The sequence below is a fragment of the Salvelinus sp. IW2-2015 genome, linkage group LG13 (genome assembly GCF_002910315.2).
Source record: "Salvelinus sp. IW2-2015 linkage group LG13, ASM291031v2, whole genome shotgun sequence".
In the NCBI taxonomy this organism is placed as follows: Eukaryota; Metazoa; Chordata; class Actinopteri; order Salmoniformes; family Salmonidae; genus Salvelinus; species Salvelinus sp. IW2-2015.
In genome coordinates this window covers 10,665,012-10,683,390 of record NC_036853.1, presented here as the reverse complement: position 1 = coordinate 10,683,390, position 18,379 = coordinate 10,665,012, and the positions used below count along the sequence as shown (strand labels likewise).

The following is an 18,379-nucleotide window of genomic DNA, read 5'->3' as shown; positions in this document are numbered from 1 at the left end:
TTCCTACTTATACATACTTTCACCTGACTTAAGGCCTGTGTTAGTTAGCCTTATTAGCATTGTGACAAGACTAAATCTCAAATAATTTTCCTTGTTTCTGTAAGACCGCTTTCCCATCCTCCTTAAACTATTGAAATCAGCCAAAGACGTCAATGAGTCCCTCTGTCCAGACGAGTACATTCAATGGTCCAGTGTTGAATGGCCAGGGAGAAAGGGGCTGGGGAACGAGGGACCACTGGTATTTGTGTTCTCCCACAAACTCTTATAACTTCTTTTCCACCTTTCATTTAATTTTTTCTCCCATCTCTCCCATACATTGTCCTCCCTCCCTCCCTCCCTCCCTCCCTCCCTCCCTCCCTCCCTCCCTCCCTCCCTCCCTCCCTCCCTCCCTCCCTCCCTCCTCCCTCCTCCTCCCTCTGGCAGGTGCAGGTAGAATATGTTGATACTGAAGCTACCTGGGAAGGAGAGATGGGCAGGGACTGAGAGAGGCAGGAAGAGAGGGAGGAACGACAGCAGGTGAATTGTTATGAAATGCTGTGGAGAATGTGTGGAAAGTCACCACCATGTTAATATTCAGCTGTGGTCTGACTGCTGAGGTCGTTGGCACGTGCGCCAGTCACCTGGTAACAGGTGTTATGTGACACACAGAGACACACATGCCATGGAGGGATACTCAAAGGCTGCTGTTTACAGGTGAGTGTTATTAACGACCACCTACACACCTACACACCTACAAACTTTTTAACATCGAGCTATGAGTTTGTTAGGAAGTACGTTTCTTAGTTCATTTATTGTGGGAGCTTATTCGAGTTTGTGCTGTTTAAGCTAAATTGTGTGCGGGAGGCTAGTGTTTAGGGTTGGTGTTTGTTGTCATCAGGTAACATTTACCTGTTATCTCTTTTCTTTGTAAGGAGAAGAGGGAATTAGAGAGTTATAGCTAAGGAGGTGGAGTCCCTCTCTCTGGTCTATCTGAGGTGAACTGTGTCGACATTCATTCCACTGAATACGATCATTACTCCTCTTTAGGTCATGGTGACAGATGAAAACAGGATATCTACCACCGAACCACGATTCACCGCCTCTTGTTGTGTTACCTGTTGAGAGTCCTGGCTTAAAAGTATGATACTCAAATAGTTGGATCGACAAGTTTTACCAACTGCTTACCAAACAAAGACTTTCAACCAAAGCTGGGTTAACTCATGTTCGGTAGGTATTTTGTCATCTACTGATCGAACGTCTTAAATGTTAAACCTTGGGACCATTTGAGTTCACACTCAGTCACCTCAAACGACCAGTAGTAACATAGGATTTTGTGTGTCTTTCTGATGAGAATAGGTCACAGTCAATGATTTGAGAAGTCAAGATTCCCTCTTTCTCTCTGTGTGTTCTATGAGGTAAGCAAGCATGGCAGCAGTGTAATGAGTTACAAGGCTGGCATGAGAGTCAATGTTATGAATAACTTGCCTGTTGATTTCTATTTCACTCTTCCAGAACAGTATATTTAGTCATTATAGCACCATGCCCAAAGGGGATACTACCACCAACCCTGAAACAGGTCAGTCCAGTCTTTGTGTCCATCCATATTTGCATGAAACAAAGAAAAGTGTTTAGATGTCAAATAAAGCATCCAAATTATGACCTTTGACCTAGTTTGATAATGACGGAGTGTTTTAAGGGATCCGGTTTCCTCAGAAGAAGCTATTAGAGTAATTTCTGCCTTCTCCAGGCGCGGGATAGGGGAATAAGGGGTTGCAAGATTCCCCCTGAGAGATGTAATAATAACACACTACAGTCTGTCACACAAACACACACACACACACACACACACACATGATCTCATCCTACCCCATATGTGATGGACAGTGACGTGACCTAGTCCCTGTGCTATGCCCTCCTCAAATCTCATTGGTGATAGAGAAAGCCAATTTGTGGTTGTAATAGGCTTTTCTTTAACCCTGTCTTTAACAGATATTACGTGGGAGGTGAGAGCAAACAGCCGCCACTTCCACAAACATCGACAGCGGAGATCCTTTCTGTGTTTCCGCTGGGGCCGATATGCCGTGAGTCACAGTACACTGTGTTGTTGTAACCCAACACTGTAGGCACAAACACACTAACCCACTAATTGACAAACACTCACGTCTCCCTTGTGTCTCTCTCTCTGTGTTTCTTTCTGTGTCTGTCCGCTGGGTTGGGTTGCCAGGACAATGTGGTGCGCAGTTTTAAGTACTCCCCTCTGACCTTCCTACCCCTCACGCTGTACGAACAGTTCCAGCGAGTAGCTAACCTTTACTTCCTCCTCATGGTGGTGATGCAGGTCAGACTCTGGGTTTCATTTATCATTTATCAGTTCATTTCTATGGTTTCTGAGGATGGGTAAATCATATGTTTTTTGGGGGCAATATTTGACATGAGTGATTTTATTTATCTGTATATATGTTGACAAAAGAATGGTAATATTTTCGATTGTTTTAGACTAGTGTTCTAGTATGAGCAGCTTATGTGCAATTTATACTTGTGATTCAGTGAATGTGGTACTCAATGTGTGTGTGTGTGTGTGTGTGTGTGTGTGCGTGCATTAGTGCTGAGCGAACAGTGCTTTTTTAGGTCAGTTCGGTTTCAGTCCAATTATTAAAACATAATTAGGGTTTTTTGATTTTGGTTTTGATATTTTTTTTAAACATTAAATGCATTATGAAATAATGACATTGAAATGACTTTAGAGCTTTTTAATGGAAATTCTAAATCCGAAAATAGTGAACATTCAAATTTTATATCCTAAGTATGTCTGACAAAATCATTTGACTAGTTCTTCAAAGTAGATAAGGCATACTATCACATTCTTCTCTATCCCTCTCGTTGTTGTGTTGTGTACGTTCCTCTCTCATGCGTTCTATGCGGTGTGTCCATCTAACCTAATGTAGCAGCTGTAAAAGTGTATCCGTCTCTGTCCGAGCAGGAAAGAACAGGCACAATGGATTATGGTCATTGAAGGCAATTACCACATTTATGCACTGAACTAGGTTAAATATTTGCTTAATGTGAACTACAACTTCCTTCAGTCCAGATAGTTCTTGACTTGATTTCTCTCGGGAATAATTTGATTTCTCTCTAGAGAAACAGCTCGTTGGGCTCACAAAAAAAAAATGGTATTCAAGTAATTGAACCAACGTCGGTCAATTAGTTGCTTAATAACAACAACAATAAAAATCTTGGTTAATCGCTCAGCACTAGAGTGCATGCATATGTGCATGTGTGTGTGTGTTTCCAGTGTGTCCCTGCCATCTCGTCCATCCCCTGGTACACCACCACCATTCCCCTGGTAATAGTGCTGTCAGTACGGGGGCTTAAAGACCTGGCCAATGACCTGGTGAGCTCACTCACTCACCCTCCAATCACGCACCTCTCTTATTCATTGTCCTCATTTACTCCTTGTACTCATTGACAAACTGATCTTCCAAGTTGCATAGATTTTAGCTAGCTTCTCTCCTCCAGCAGCGATTATGTTTTGCATGGAGCATTCTGTGGTTAAGTGCATCACTGCGTTATGGTGTTGACTTGTCAATTAGTGAAGGATGTAAATCTCTCAGCTTGTGTCACTATATGGTCCCCTAATTGTGTTTTCTTTCTCTCTTTCTCTCTCGCTCTTTCCTATTCACCATTTACTATCTGTCTGTCTGTCTCTACTATCTCTCTCTCTCTCCCTCAGGCCAGGAGACGCAGTGACTCTCAGATTAATAAGCGACCCAGTGATGTTCTCATCTCCCAGAGGTGAGCACAAAGATGCCAGCTCTGCCTCTTAGGGCACAAACCTAACTTCAGACACCCTTGTGAATTGTAAAACATTTAAACGTTTGTGTCAATCTACTCTATGTCAGTTCCTTTGTGCTTCTAGTACAAGAGAAATAATATAGGTCTTTACCTCAACTCCTTTCTTTGTCCATTCTGTCTCTCTACTTTCTGTCTCTCTCCCTTCTGTCTCTCTCCCTTCTGTCTCTCTACTTTATGTCTCTCTCCCTTCTGTCTCTCTCCCTTCTGTCTCTCTCCTTTCTGTCTCTCTCCCTTCTGTCTCTCCTTTCTGTCTCTCTCCCTTCTGTCTCGCTCCCTTCTGTCTCTCTACCTTCTGCCTCTCTCCCTTCTGTCTCTCTACCTTCTGTCTCTCTCCCTTCTGTCTCTCTACCTTCTGTCTCTCTACCTTCTGTCTCTCTCCACTCCACGTCTCAGTTTCAGCCCATCCCAGTGGAAGGATGTGTGTGTGGGAGATGTGTTGCGGATTCACAAAGACCAGATAATCCCGGTGAGTTTCCATGCCTAGGCTTTAGCTTCAGCTGATTCAGCACCACCAAAGCGGTTCCCTAGCCCTGACTGTCTGGTCGCCCATCTCCCTTTGTGCTTCTCTCTATAGACATCTTCTCCTTCTGTATCCCTTGTAGGCAGATCTACTGCTCCTCTGCAGCTCTGAGCCACACAGCCTGTGCTACGTAGAGACAGCTGACATTGATGGGTAGGGGACAGAAACATCCATATACTGACAATGTACTCTTGTCTATACTGTACACTGAACCAGATATGACCTGTTTATTTTAAGCTGAGGGTTATGAAGCCTGACCGTGGTCCCTGTCTTTGCAGAGAGACCAATCTAAAGTACCGGCAGGCCCTGGACGCCACCCATACAGAGATGACCTCTGACCCCACAGAACAGACCCTGGCTGCCTTCGATGGTAGGCACCACCTGACCCAAAGCATTAGGAGAGTTAGGAAAAAATGCAAAGCGTATGCAAAATAAGGTGAGCTCATAACTGAAGCAGACCCTATCTGCCTTCAATAGTAGTCACCGCCCTGACTCAGAGCATTAGGAAGTAAAGGGAATTAGGAAAAAATGCAAAGTGTATAAAAATGAGGGTGAGCTCATAATAACAATATGTCAGTGTCAGGTTGCATTTGACATTTGAGTCATTTAGCAGACGCTCTTATCCAGAGCCACTTACAGTAGTGCGTTCATCCTAAAATAGCTAGGTGAAATTACAACATATCACAGTCATAGTAAGTACATGTTTCAGAGCTAGTGGGGGGGGGGGGTGAAGTGTGAGTGTTAATTTACGAAAGGCAATTTATTTATTTAGAAAAATGTGTGTGCGAGTTTTTTTTTTGGAAGATGTTTTCGGAAGATGGGGAAGCTCTATGCTGTTTTAGCTTCAGGTTCCACCATTGGGGTGCCAGGACAGAGAAGGGCTTGGACTGGACCGAGTGGGAGCTGGCCTCCTGTAGGGGTGGGAGGGCTAAGAGACCAGAGGTGGCAGAATCGAGTACTCGGGTTCGGATGTAGGGTTTGAGCACAGCCTGAAGGCAGTTCATCTTTGCTGGCAAGTACCATGGTCTTGTAGTGAATGTGAGCTTTGACTGAAAGCCAATGGAGGGTGCGGAGAAGCGGGGTGACATGGGAGAACTTGGGAAGGTTGAACACCAGGTGGGCTGCAGCATTCTGGATAAGTTACAGGGGTTTGATGGCACAAGCGGGAAGCACAGCCAACAGAGAGTTGCAGTAGTCCAGACGGGAGATGACAAGTGGCTGGATTAGGACCTGCGCCGCTTCCTGTGTGAGTTAGGGTCGTACTCTACGGATGTTGTAGCTAGAGCATGAACCTGCAGGAGCGAGTCACTGCTTTGATGTTTGCAGAGAATGACAGGGTGTTGTCCAGGGTCATGCCAGGGTGTTGTCCAGGGTCATGCCAGGGTGTTGTCCAGGGTCATGCCAGGGTGTTGTCCAGGGTCATGCCAGGGTGTTGTCCAGGGTTCTTTGGACTCTGGGTGGGGGACATTGTGGAGTTGTGAACCGGGATCGCTGGCATAACAGTTTCCCATTTTTAGACTTCTGGCTGGTGGCAATTATGTAATTACTTGTTCATTAATTAAAATGTAAAATTCAAACACTGGAAATTGTAAAATGTATTTTCGATGCAACAGCATACTAATCAGCTACCAATTATTTTTTTTGAATATACAACTGTCCTTTATAGCCTAACTGAACCTGAGCTGTCATCGCGCTCTCTTCCAGCTTGGATAGAAAGTGCTTAAAAACAATCTATTAATGCCAAATAATAGTCAGTCCACCCTAAAAACACAAGCTTATTGGGGATTGTTTCATTATGCAGTGTACTATCTATAGCTATATAGGCCTACAGTATTTACCCGCTATTTATAAACTTTTTATAAAAATGACAAATCAAATAGCCTGACAATGAGGAAAAAAGTTATTGAGTATAAATTCAGTCACTATTTATCGTTGAACTCAGTGGGTTTTATCTGGCCTACACAAATGGGCTGCAATATTTAAGGAATTTAAATTAAATGAAATCCAACTTCTTAGACTCCTCTGGTCTCCTGAAGTTCTCCTTTTTTGTGTGCAAATGTTTTCATTAGGCCTCTAGGTCCAGGTTGATTTCTATACTTAGTACTGCCAACCCATACAGTCTTTCCTGAGACATTGTGCATTATATGTCCATTGTGCAGCACATCAATTGAAATGAATGATATTGCAACCACACAACTCAAACACCGGTTCACCAGTAGGCCTATAAAAAAAGTCAAGCCCTCAAGAACTGTTTTCCACTAAAGATTATAATCTGTTTGCATCTGACAATTTATTGGCTGTCCACAATCCAGATGACCTATTGGCTGTCCTCAGAGCTTCCTATACAGTTAATCTCTTCCATAACGTGTTCAGGCTGGCAATTAAGGAGAATGAGAGTCTCAATTTAAGATGTTGCAGAAGTAATATGATTCACTACTCCCTTCTTGCAAGTTTCCCTGATGTTGCTGCTCTCCTCTGTGACACAGAGGAGAGCAGTCTCGGTTGAATGACCCGTCTTGAAGGCTGACTAGTTAGGGTCAGGAAGATAGTTCTGAGAGAGATAGCAAGAGAGTTGGTCAGAGACAGCACGCTGAAGTGTTTTGGAAAGAAAAGAAAGAAGGGATACCGGTTTGTACTTTTTGATGCCAGAGGGGTTGAGTGTTGGTTTCTTGAGGAGGGGAGTGACTCTGGCCATTTTGAAGTGAGGAATAGGAGAGGGAAGTGAGGAATAGGAGAAGGTCTCCAGAGATGGTCTGGAGAAGGGAGGAAGGGATGGGGTCGAGTTGGCAGGTTGTTGGTAGAAAGGGGCTTTAGCAGCAGATACAGAGGAAGAGAAGGTAGAGAGGAGGGAGTGAAAGGATGATAGGTCCTCTGGAAGTTTTGTTTTCCACCAGTTTCGCTCAGCTGCCCGCAGCCCTTTTCTGTAGACTCCCACTGAGTCATTGAGCCACAGAGCAGGAGTGGAGGGCCGACCGGGAGGAAAGGGGACGGTGCGAGTCATAGGATGTGGAAAGGGAGGAGAGTAGGGTCAAACAGGCAGAATTAGGAGACAGGAGGGAGTAGGATTTAGCAGAAGGGAAAGACGATAGGATAGAAGAGGAGAGAGTAGTGGGAGAGCGAGAGCGAAGATTGCGATGGCACATGACCATATGGGTAGGGGCTGAGTGGGTAGGGTTGGAGGAGAGGGTTTACAAATGTAAACAGCCTTTTCTTTCTTTTTATCCCTCCATCATTCTCTCTCTGCCTCCCTTTCTCTCTTTCTCCCTCCTTTCCTCTCTTATTCGCTCTCCACCCCATCTCTCCCTCTCTCCCTCCCTCTTTCAGGCGTTGTGTTGTGTGAGGAGCCCAACAGCCATCTGTACACCTTCCGGGGGGAGCTCCGCTGGAGAGGAGAGCGCCACCCTCTGGACAGTGAACACATCCTGCTGAGAGGAACAGTACTTCGAAATACAGACACAGCCTTTGGCATGGCCATATACACCGGTACTCAGCACACATACATAGCCCCTGCTTCAATACTTTATGCACCCTCTCTTTCCCCCTAACAGATCAATGACAAGGACAATGAAATTGAACATGTAAATAACACAGATCTTCCTGTCCCTCAGGCTCAGATAGTAAAATCCTTCGCAACGTTGGTCGGCTCAGAGTCAAGATGACTCAGATTGAGAAGGTCCTGAACAAAGTTGTCATTGGGGTGAGTGATAAAGACCAGGAGAGGATGAGGAAGTAAAGCAGTGTGAGAGTTATGGAGATAGATGGTTTTATCTGTTGAGTTATATGCGCCTCTTGTCTTGTCTCACTAAACACGCTAACATGTGTTTTATTCGTGTATTAAAAGTGCTTTTGTGTATTAGTGTGTGTTTAACTTCATGTACTATGTCTGTGATCTCAGATAGTGCTGCTCCTGCTGCTGGTGGCTCTACTGCTGGCTGTGGGGTCGGGAGTATTTCAGGGGCGTGTGTCGTCCCAAATAGAGGTTCTGTCTGCCTTAACGAAAGGAAACTCGCCCATCTACACAGCCTTCCTCACCTACTGGAGCTATGTGATCCTGCTCAGCCCTGCCATGCCCATGTCTCTCTACATCACGTGAGTAACACTACCAGGGTTGGTGTCAGTTCTATTTGAATTCATTCAATTCCAATACGAGAAATCGAAAAGTGGAATCAGCTCTTCCAATCCTATAGTACTGTACACAGCATACTTATTCAGCAGTCTATGAATCTCTATTGAAATGTATTTTGTCGGTCACATATCTAGTATTGAGTCTGTTTATGTCTCTGTGTGCAGGTTTGAGATGATCCACGTGCTGCACAGCCTGTTTATAGGCTGGGACGTAGAGATGCGAGGAGGGGTGGAGAGGTCCATCCCTGCCCAGGCCCGGAACACCTCTCTGAATGAGGAACTGGGTCAGGTGGGACATCTGTTGAGTGACAAGACAGGCACCCTCACCCAGAACCGCCTGCTCTTCAGACAGTGCTGCATTGCAGGGGACGTCTATGGTAAGGATGGCCTATGACCTGGAAACAACCACCCTCTGTCTGTGTGTGTTAGATTTGGTTTCACCACTAAACCTACAAGGGCCTGGAGTGCCTTGTGTTATTGTGCAGCGGGTTCTCAGTCTGCTCCCTGGTTCGGAAAGACAGTGACTGAACTCACTTTTGTTTGCATCTGACTAAAGACCAAGACCTACAATTGTATGTGTGTCAGACTCAGGGCTTGAGTTACAAGGCTGTCTGGAAGTGCTGGGCACTATAACAAAAAGTAACCGCCCCGCCCTCCTGGATACCTTTTCCCCAGAGCTGAAGATCCAAATCAAGTTCTGCGCATGTGTTTCTTTGCCTCTACTTTCCGAACACATTGTTGTGGTCACCCTCCTTTCACCTTTCTCACTGTCAATCGTAAATGCTAATTCTTCAAGTTTAACCGGTAAGACGTTTACGCAGCATCTGCATACCAACCATTTGATCTCAATCAGTTTTATAGAGATATGCATTTAGATCATATTGAGTTATTCAGTGTTGTTTCGAAGTAGCCTACAATCTTGTTGTGAAGGATGTACAATGACCTCTACATTTACATTTAAGTCATTTAGCAGACGCTCTTATCCAGAGCGACTTACAAATTGGTGCATTCACCTTATGATATCCAGTGGAACAACCACTTTACAATAGTGCATCTAACTCTTTTAAGGGGGAGGGGGGGTTAGAAGATACTTTATCCTATCCAGTATTCCTTAAAGAGGTGGGTTTCAGGTGTCTCCGGAAGGTGGTGATGACTCCGCTGACCGGGTCGTGAGGAGTTGTTCCACCATTGGGTGCCAGAGCACGAACAGTTTTGACTGGGTTGAGCGGGAACTGTACTTCCTCAGAGAGTAGGGAGGCGGCAGGCCAGGAGGTGATGAACGCAGTGCCCGTGTTGGGTGTAGGGCCTGATCAGAGCCTGAAGGTACCGAGGTGCCGTTCCCCTCACAGCTCCGTAGGCAAGCACCATGTCTTGTAGCGGATGCGAGCTTCAACTGGAATACCCTGTTTCTGTGAGCTCGCAGTGAGTCGTCGAGCCACCGGCGAGGAGGGGAGGACGAGCCGCCTGGAGGATAGGACATAGAGAGTCAAAGGATGCAGAAAGGGGGAGAGGAGGTTGAGAGGCAGAATCAGGAGATAGGTTGGAGAAGGTTGAGCAGGGAAGAGATGATAGGTGGAAAGGAGAGAGTACGGGGGAGAGAGCGAAGGTTGGGACGGCGCGATACCATCCGAGTAGGGGCAGTGTGGGAAGTGTTGGATGAGAGCGAGAGGGAAAAGGATACAAGTATGGTCGGAGACTTGGAGGGGAGTTGCAATGAGATTAGCTGGAAGAACAGCATCTAGTAAAGATGAGGTCAAGCGTATTGCCTGCCTTGTGAGTAGGGGGGAGGTGAGAGGTGAGGTCAAAAGAGGAAGGAGTGGGAAAGAAGGAGGCAGAGAGGGAATGAGTCAAAGGTAACGTGGGGAGTTAAAGTCACCCAGAACTGTGAGAGGTGAGCCATCCTCAGGAAAGAACTTATCAGGGCGTCAAGCTCATTGATGAACTCTCCAAGGAACTGGAGGCGATAAATGATAAGGATGTTAACTTTAAAGGGTGGTAACTGTGACAGCATGGAATTCAAAGGAGGCGATAGACAGATGGGTCAGGGGAGAAAGAGAGAATGTCCACTTGGGAGAGATGAGGATCCCAGTGCCACCACCCCGCGACCAGAATGCTCTCGGGTGTGCGAGAACACGTGGCAGACGAGGAGAGAGCAGTAGAGTAGCAGTGTTATCAGTGGTATCCATGTTTCCGTCAGTGCCAAGAAGTCGAGGGACTGGAGGGACGCATAGGCTGAGATGAACTCTGCCTTGTTGGCCGCAGATCGGCAGTTCCAGAGGCTGCCGGAGACCTGGAACTCCACGTGGGTCGTGCGCGCTGGGACCACCAGGTTAGAGTAGCGGCGGCCACGCGGTGTGAAGCGTTTGTATGGTCTGTGCAGAGAGGAGAGAAGAGGGATAGACAGACACATAGTTGACAGGCTACAGAAGAGGCTACGCTAATGCAAAGGAGATTAGAATGACAAGTGGACTACACGTCTCGAATGTTCAGAAAGTTAAGCTTACGTTGCAAAAAAATAAATAAATAAAAAATAAAAAAAATAATAATCTTATTGACTAAAATGATATAGTACTGCTGGCTGGTGAAGTAGGCTGGCTAGCAGTGGCTGCGTTGTTGACTTTGTTTGAAAGTGTAGCTGGCTAGGTAACCTCTAACTGGCTAGGTAACCTCGACAATTTCTCAAAACTACACAATTATCTTGGATACAAGGACAGCAAAGACAACTATGTAGCTAGCTAACACTACGCTAATCAAGTCGTTCCGTTGTAATGTAAGTTGTAATGTAAGTTTCTGCAGTGCTGCTATTCGGTAGAAGTTGGCTAGCTAGCAGTGTTAGCTAGCAGTGTTGACTAGGTAGGAGAACGGCAGCGCGGCGGACGAAAATAGCTGGCTAGCTAACCGATAATTACTCTAAACTACTCTAAACTACACAATTATCTTAGATACAAAGATAGCAAAGACAACTATGTAGCTAGCTAACACTACACTAATCAAGTCGTTCCGTTGTAATGTAATCGTTTCTACAGTGCTGCTATTCGGTGGCTAGCTGGCTAGCTGGCTAGCTGGCTAGCTAGCAGTGTTGACTACGTTACGTTACGTTAGGACGAAAATAGCTGGCTAGCGAACCTCAATAACTACACAATTATCTTTGATACAAAGACGGCTATGTAGCTAGCTAAGATCAAACAAATCAAACCGTTGTACTGTAATGAAAATGAAAATGAGATGGTAATACTACCTGTGGAGCGAAGCGGAATGCGGAATGCGACTACTCGCTCCAACCCGGAAGTGGAGGAGGAGGCGGTGTCAGAGGAAGGCCCTAAAAATTGTCAAAGACCCCAGCCACCCCAGTCAAAGATTGTTCTCTCTACTACCGCATGGCAAGCGGTACCGGAGTGCCAAGTCTAGGACCTAAAGGCTTCTGAACAGTTTTTACCCCCAAGCCATAAGACTCCTGAACAGGTATTCAAATGGCTACCCGGACTATTTGCATTGTGTGCCGCCCCAACCCCTCTTTTTACGCTGCTGCTACTCTCTGTTTATGATATATGCATAGTCACTTTAACTATACATTCATGTACATACTACCTCAATTGGGCCGTCCAACCAGTGCTCCCGCACATTGGCTAACCAGGCTATCTGTATTGTGTCCCGCCACCCACCACCCGCCAACCCCTCTTTTACGCTACTGCTACTCTCTTTTCATCATATATGCATAGTCACTTTAACCATATCTACATGTACATACTACCTCAATTGGGCCGACCAACCAGTGCTCCCGCACATTGGCTAACCGGGCTATCTGCATTGTGTCCCACCTGCCACACCCTCTTTTCCGCTACTGCCACTCTCTGTTCATCATATATGCATAGTCACTTTAACCATATCTACATGTACATACTACCTCAATCAGCCTGACTAACCGGTGTCTGTATGTAGCCTCGCTACTTTTATAGCCTCGCTACTGTATATAGCCTGTCTTTTTACTGTTGTTWTATTTCTTTACYTACCTATTGTTCACMTAATACCTTTTTTGCACTATTGGTTAGTAAGCATTTCACTGTAAGGTCTACACCTGTTGTATTCGGCGCACGTGACAAATAAACTTTGATTTGATTTTAGAGCAGATGGTGTTAACAAACTGTAGCATAGCCTACCTGTGTTTTAGTTGAAATGAAAGCCTATGTTTTGCCTAGTGGTCATGCTGTTGAGTTTTGAAAAATCTGATTTGAGAGAAAAATGTGACCATTCGCACAATCCTGAATCATGAAATTAGGTGGTGTTTTTGTCTTACAGTAATGGTATACTCTGCTATTATATTTGGTTCTATTATGTAGAATACTATCATTATCTGATCTTGCAGACTTTGATTCAACTTTGATCCAACTTTATTAAACCAGCACCATTTACCAGAGTAGCCTGGCCTCTACGAGTAAAGCAGAGACTGTTTGTAAAGTAGAGAATCCTGCACATGCGCAGAATCTTCGGGACCTTTAGCTGTCAGGAAAGAGGGGTCCAGAAAAGTCGGATCCGCAGCCACTCTGATAACAAATCAGGGCACACTCGTAAGTGTTAAAATAATAATATAGACACGCCCATAAGTGTTAAATATTGAATGTTGGTCCAGCCCTCTAGAGTCAAGGTGTAATCTGAAATTTGTCTGGAATCACATTCCCCATCTGCCCACTGTCTACTACTACTATCGGTCTGGTAGTTAGAACATGCTTACTGTCAGTCTAAAGGTCCCCACTCTCGCCACTCTCGCCACTCTCGCCACTCTCCCCACTCTCGCCACTCTCCCCACTCTCGCCACTCTATCTCAAATGTCTTAATTTCTCTTTTTTGAATTTTTCAGGTGATGCGTCAATCAGTGCAGAGGAATCACAGGTAATGATCCAGATTTAGATGTACCAAATCATTGTAGAGGAAAACATTCACGTTATGTGGTTAATTCAGTTTATTTGCACATTGTCAAATCAGTCATGAAGTAGTAGACAAACAAAATAACATAACTTCCATCTCTCTGCCCCACCTCTGCCTCCCCCCAGACATTAGACCTGAGCTGGAACCCGTTCTCCTGTGGCGGTCTGTATCTGTCTGACCAGCGGCTGGTGGACAAGTTGAGGGGGCAGCAGTGCACACAGAGCAGACAGTTCCTCACCACACTGGCACTCTGCCACACCGTCATGACCGAATGGAAGAACGGTGAGGGCAAACAAGTAATTATTGTGTAATTAACATTTTACCATGTAAGTTCGTAAATTTAACTCAGTAAATACTTGGTGTTTTCTGTACAGTAAAATAAAATTGTACTAAACCCTCTCAAGAAGTAGGAACACATCTCAGCATGATACAACAATACAGCTGGGCGATTCCATGCCAGCGTAGGCCAAATATATTTTTGGTATGGCAGATTGTTCTTGCAATTCACACATAGAAAATGAATTGGGAGGAAGGATGTTTGACATGCTTTTTACATTTGTATCACAAACCCTTTTGAAAGTGAAAGTTGACATTTTATGCCCTTTTTAGACCTATACATGCATCCTGTAAGACCCTATGATCTGTGAACCGTACCGTACAGACAACATCTTGGTGTCATTATACTCTTTGTAGTGTTCTCCAAAATATGGAGTTTGTCATGATTCTGAAATACATATTTTAAAAGTAATTTATTCAACATTAAAAACATTAATATCTCAAAAGAACCATTTTTGATTTTGTTCATTTTAAGACATATTGTTTGGAACAAGTACATCACATTTCCAGAGTGGGCTCTCTGCTAATTCTGAAGGTATGATACATTTTATGAGCAAGACAGTGAAGGGAAAATGGATTCAAAGGGAACATTATATTGATCTATAATGTCAATTTCTATGTATAAAATGGGTCATATCATTAAAAGTAGCAGAGCACCCACTCTGGAAATGTGACTTGTTTGAAGAGTATATTGTTCCAAGCAATATGTCTAAAAATAAGAAGCTATATCTAAAAGGTTTATTTTGAGATATTCATATTCATAATTCTGTGTTGAATAAATGAATGTGAAAAATAGTATTTCAGAATCTAGACGTACTCCATATTTGAGAGAGCACTATATGGAGCATAATGACACCAAGATGTTGTCTGTATCATGTACGGTTCACAGATCATAGGGTCTGACAAGAGGCATATATAGGTCTAAAAAGGGCCTAAAATTGCCACTTTCGTGATTTTCATGTAAAAAGTATGCCGAACATCCTTCCTCCTAATAAATCTACTATGTGAGAATTGCCAGAAGAATCTGAGATGCCAAAAAATATATTTGTGCTATGCTGGCTTGGAATCGCCCAGATACTGTTACAGTTCTGTTGTGTGATGTTTGTCCCAGGGGCCCCGGTGTACCAGGCTGCGTCCCCAGACGAAGAGGCCCTGGTGGGGGCAGCCAGGGAGCTGGGCTGGGTCTTCCTCTCCAGGACCAGGGACTCTCTGACAGTCAGTGAGCTGGGCCTCAAACGCCACTACCAGCTCCTCACTCTGCTAGACTTCACCAGCCAGAGGCGACGCATGTCTGTACTGGGTAAGACTGACATTACTATCTGGCCATGTTAGAAAGGATGAATGTACGACCCTAACCTTGAGCTTACCCGTAAAAAATATATCCTAATGATGTACTTTCTCAAAAGATCTGACAGAATTTCCTCTTTTGTACGTTCTAGCATGGCTATCTAGTGACTACCTGAGTGAGACTGGATGCATCTGCCCCACAGCTCCCCTATCCTGGACCCTTTCCCTTTCTCTCCCTTCATCTCTCTATCCCTCAGTCTCTCATCTTGATGTATTCTCCTGACATGTATAAATGTGTTCTATCCTCTGATGTATTTTGTGTGTGCAGTGCGGGAGCCAGAGGGAGGGCTGAAGTTATACTGTAAAGGTGCTGACATAGTGATCCTGCGAGGACTACAAAAAGACTGTCCACATCTGGAAAGCACTGAGAGAGCCTTAGATGTAAAACACACACACACACACAACACAACACACACACCACACACACAACACACACACACACAACACACCACACACACACACACACACACACACACACACACACACACAACACACACCACACACACACACCACACACACCACACACACACCACACCACACACACACACACACACACACACACACACACAACACCACACACACCACACAACACACACACACACACACACACACACACACACACACACACACACTGGGGCGGCAGGTAGCCTGACATGTACAAATTACCTCGACTAACCTGTACCCCCGCACATTGACTCGGTACAGGTACCCCCTGCATATAGCCTTGTTATTGTTATTTTATTGTGTTACTTTTTATTAAATGTTTTACTTTAGCTTATTTAGTAAATATTTTCGTAACTCTATTTCTTGAACTGCATGGTTGGTTAAGGCCTTGTAAGTAAGCATTTCACTGTACGGTCTATACTTGTTGTATTCGGCGCATGTGACAGATACAATTAGATTTGATAATAAGCAGAGTAAGTAGGTCTCATGCAGTATCTCATCCAGCATCTCATCCAGCATCTCATCCAGTATATTCCTGTCCTCCTCCAGCTGTTTGCCCAGTCCTGTCTGAGGACTCTGTGCATAGCTGAGCGTACTGTATCTGAGGCCAAATGGGAGGAGTGGAGCAAAACCATGGCCCAGGCTGCCATGACAACCCGTAATCGTGATGACATGCTGGAACGGCTGCATGACGACATGGAGAGAGATCTAAAGGTATCCTCATAATCAGGGCACTGCATTACAGTATGTTTACCATACAATGACATTTGAGGAGAATTCCTATGCTCCAAAGGATGACGCCCATCAAGGAAACTCATGAACGCTTTATATAAATGCAATGTGATCCAAATCAGAGTGATAAACTCTCTACATCCTGGTTCCTGTTGTGCAGCTGCTGGGGGTGACAGCTATAGAGGACCGGTTGCAGGACGAGGTCCCTGAGACCATCTCCATGCTCAGACAGGCTGGACTCAAAGTCTGGGTGCTGACCGGGGACAAGAAAGGTAACTACTGCTCCCCGCTGTCTGTCTGTCTCTGTCTGTTGGTCTTTCACTCCTTTTTTCTCTCTCTTTCTCTCTGCAGAGACAGTGGTGAACATAGGGTACGCCTGCAGACTTCTGGATCCTGATACCAGACTACTAGAAGGGGATGAACTGAGGTCAAACATATTTACACACACACATACACACAGACGAAAACACACAGACACACAAAGACACACATTCCCGCACACACACACATACACACACACACGGACAAACACACAGAGACACACGGACACACACACATGGACACACACACACACATTGACGATACTTTCCAATATATCTATTTTTCTGTATCCTCCCACAGGCAGCTCCTCCAGTCTCCTGATCCAGAGATTACTTTCTCCAAGGGCAAAGAGACAGAGCTGTGGTGTGTGGACAGGGAGAGGGCTGGGGAGAAATCAGCACTGGTCCTCACCGGCCCTGAACTGGTAAACATACACTACCGGTTAAAAGTTTAGAAAACCTACTCATTTAAGAGTTTTTCTTTCTTAATTTTTTTAACACATTTGGAATCATGTAGTAAGCAAACAAGTGTTAAACAAATTCTTCGAATAACCACCCTTTGCCTTGACGACAGCTTTACACACTCTTGGCATTCTCTCAACCAGCTTCATTAGAAATGCTTTTCCAACTCTTGAAGGAGTTCCCACATATGCTAAGCACCTGTTGGCTGCTTTTCCTTCACTCTGCGCTCCAACTCATCTCAAACATCTCAGTTTGGTTGAGGTCAAGTGATTGTGGAGGCCAGGTCATCTGATGCAGCTCTCCATCACTCCCCTTGGTCAAATAGCCCTCACACAGCCTGGAGGTGTGTTGGGTCATTGTCCTGTTGAAAAACAAATTACAGTCCCACTAGGCACAAACCAAATGGGATGGCATATCGCTGCAGAATGCTGTGGTAGCCATGCTGGTTAAGTGTGCCTTGAATTCTAAATAAATCACTGACTGTGTCACCAGCAAAGCACCCCCACACCATCACACCTCCTCTTCCATGCTTCACGGTGGGAACCACACATACAGGAGATCATCCAATCACCTATTCTGCATCTCACAAAGACACGGCGGATGGAACCAAAAATCTCACATTTGCACTCCAGACCAAAGACAGATTTCCACTGGTCTAATGTTCATTGCTAGTGTTTCTTGGCCCAAGCAAGTCTCTTCTTCTTATTGGTGTCCTTTAGTAGTGGTTTCTTTGCAGCAATTTGACCATGAAGGCCTGATTCATACAGTCTCCTCTGAACAATTGATGTTGAGATGTGTCTCTTACTTGACCTCCATAAAGCATTTATTTGAGCTGCAATTTCTGAGGCTGGTAACTCTAATGAACTTATCCTCTGCAGCAGAGAGCAGCGATCACACCGAGGATTGATCCAAACACTGTACAACCACATACGCTGAAGACAAACAAAACACCTCTGCAGCATAGCACACAACAAAACTGTCGCGGTCCCAAATGAGAGCAAACACGTCGTCGCATAGCACACACAAACCAAACTGTCGCGCCAACAAGAGCTCTCTCCAATAGAGCTTAACGAGCTCTTTTATCTCCTCCTTCCTACTGCTCATGAGCTCTTAAAGTGGCAGTGCACTTAAGTGCAGGATTTCGCCACAACTCTGGGTCTTCCTTTCCTGTGGCGGACCTCATGATAGCCAGTTTCATCATAGTTCTTGATGGTTTTTGCGACTGCACTTGAAGAAACTTTCAAAGTTCTTGAAATGTTCCGTATTGACTGACCTTTACGTCTTAAACTAATGATGGACTGTCGTTTCTCTTTGCTTATTTGAGCTGTTCTTGCCATAA

At 44.9% G+C, this 18,379-nt stretch overlaps 1 protein-coding gene across 1 annotated transcript in view; it reads left to right on the top strand.

The window, feature by feature from the left end:
• The first annotated feature begins 480 nt into the window (after positions 1-480).
• The window catches only part of atp8b3 (ATPase phospholipid transporting 8B3), a 40,239-nt gene continuing 22,340 nt past the window's right edge, over positions 481-18,379 (top strand). The window contains exons 1-23 of the mRNA XM_023998635.2: positions 481-693; positions 1,027-1,206; positions 1,336-1,394; positions 1,492-1,555; positions 1,969-2,060; positions 2,204-2,317; positions 3,272-3,370; positions 3,710-3,771; positions 4,225-4,297; positions 4,434-4,504; positions 4,630-4,721; positions 7,676-7,834; positions 7,960-8,048; positions 8,247-8,440; positions 8,642-8,853; positions 13,332-13,363; positions 13,525-13,681; positions 14,847-15,035; positions 15,351-15,463; positions 16,076-16,240; positions 16,419-16,530; positions 16,610-16,685; positions 16,880-17,003. Coding sequence (XP_023854403.1) covers positions 1,519-1,555; positions 1,969-2,060; positions 2,204-2,317; positions 3,272-3,370; positions 3,710-3,771; positions 4,225-4,297; positions 4,434-4,504; positions 4,630-4,721; positions 7,676-7,834; positions 7,960-8,048; positions 8,247-8,440; positions 8,642-8,853; positions 13,332-13,363; positions 13,525-13,681; positions 14,847-15,035; positions 15,351-15,463; positions 16,076-16,240; positions 16,419-16,530; positions 16,610-16,685; positions 16,880-17,003 — 2,262 coding nt within the window. The 5' untranslated portion in view covers positions 481-693; positions 1,027-1,206; positions 1,336-1,394; positions 1,492-1,518. The remainder of the gene's footprint in view (positions 694-1,026; positions 1,207-1,335; positions 1,395-1,491; positions 1,556-1,968; positions 2,061-2,203; positions 2,318-3,271; positions 3,371-3,709; positions 3,772-4,224; positions 4,298-4,433; positions 4,505-4,629; positions 4,722-7,675; positions 7,835-7,959; positions 8,049-8,246; positions 8,441-8,641; positions 8,854-13,331; positions 13,364-13,524; positions 13,682-14,846; positions 15,036-15,350; positions 15,464-16,075; positions 16,241-16,418; positions 16,531-16,609; positions 16,686-16,879; positions 17,004-18,379) is intronic.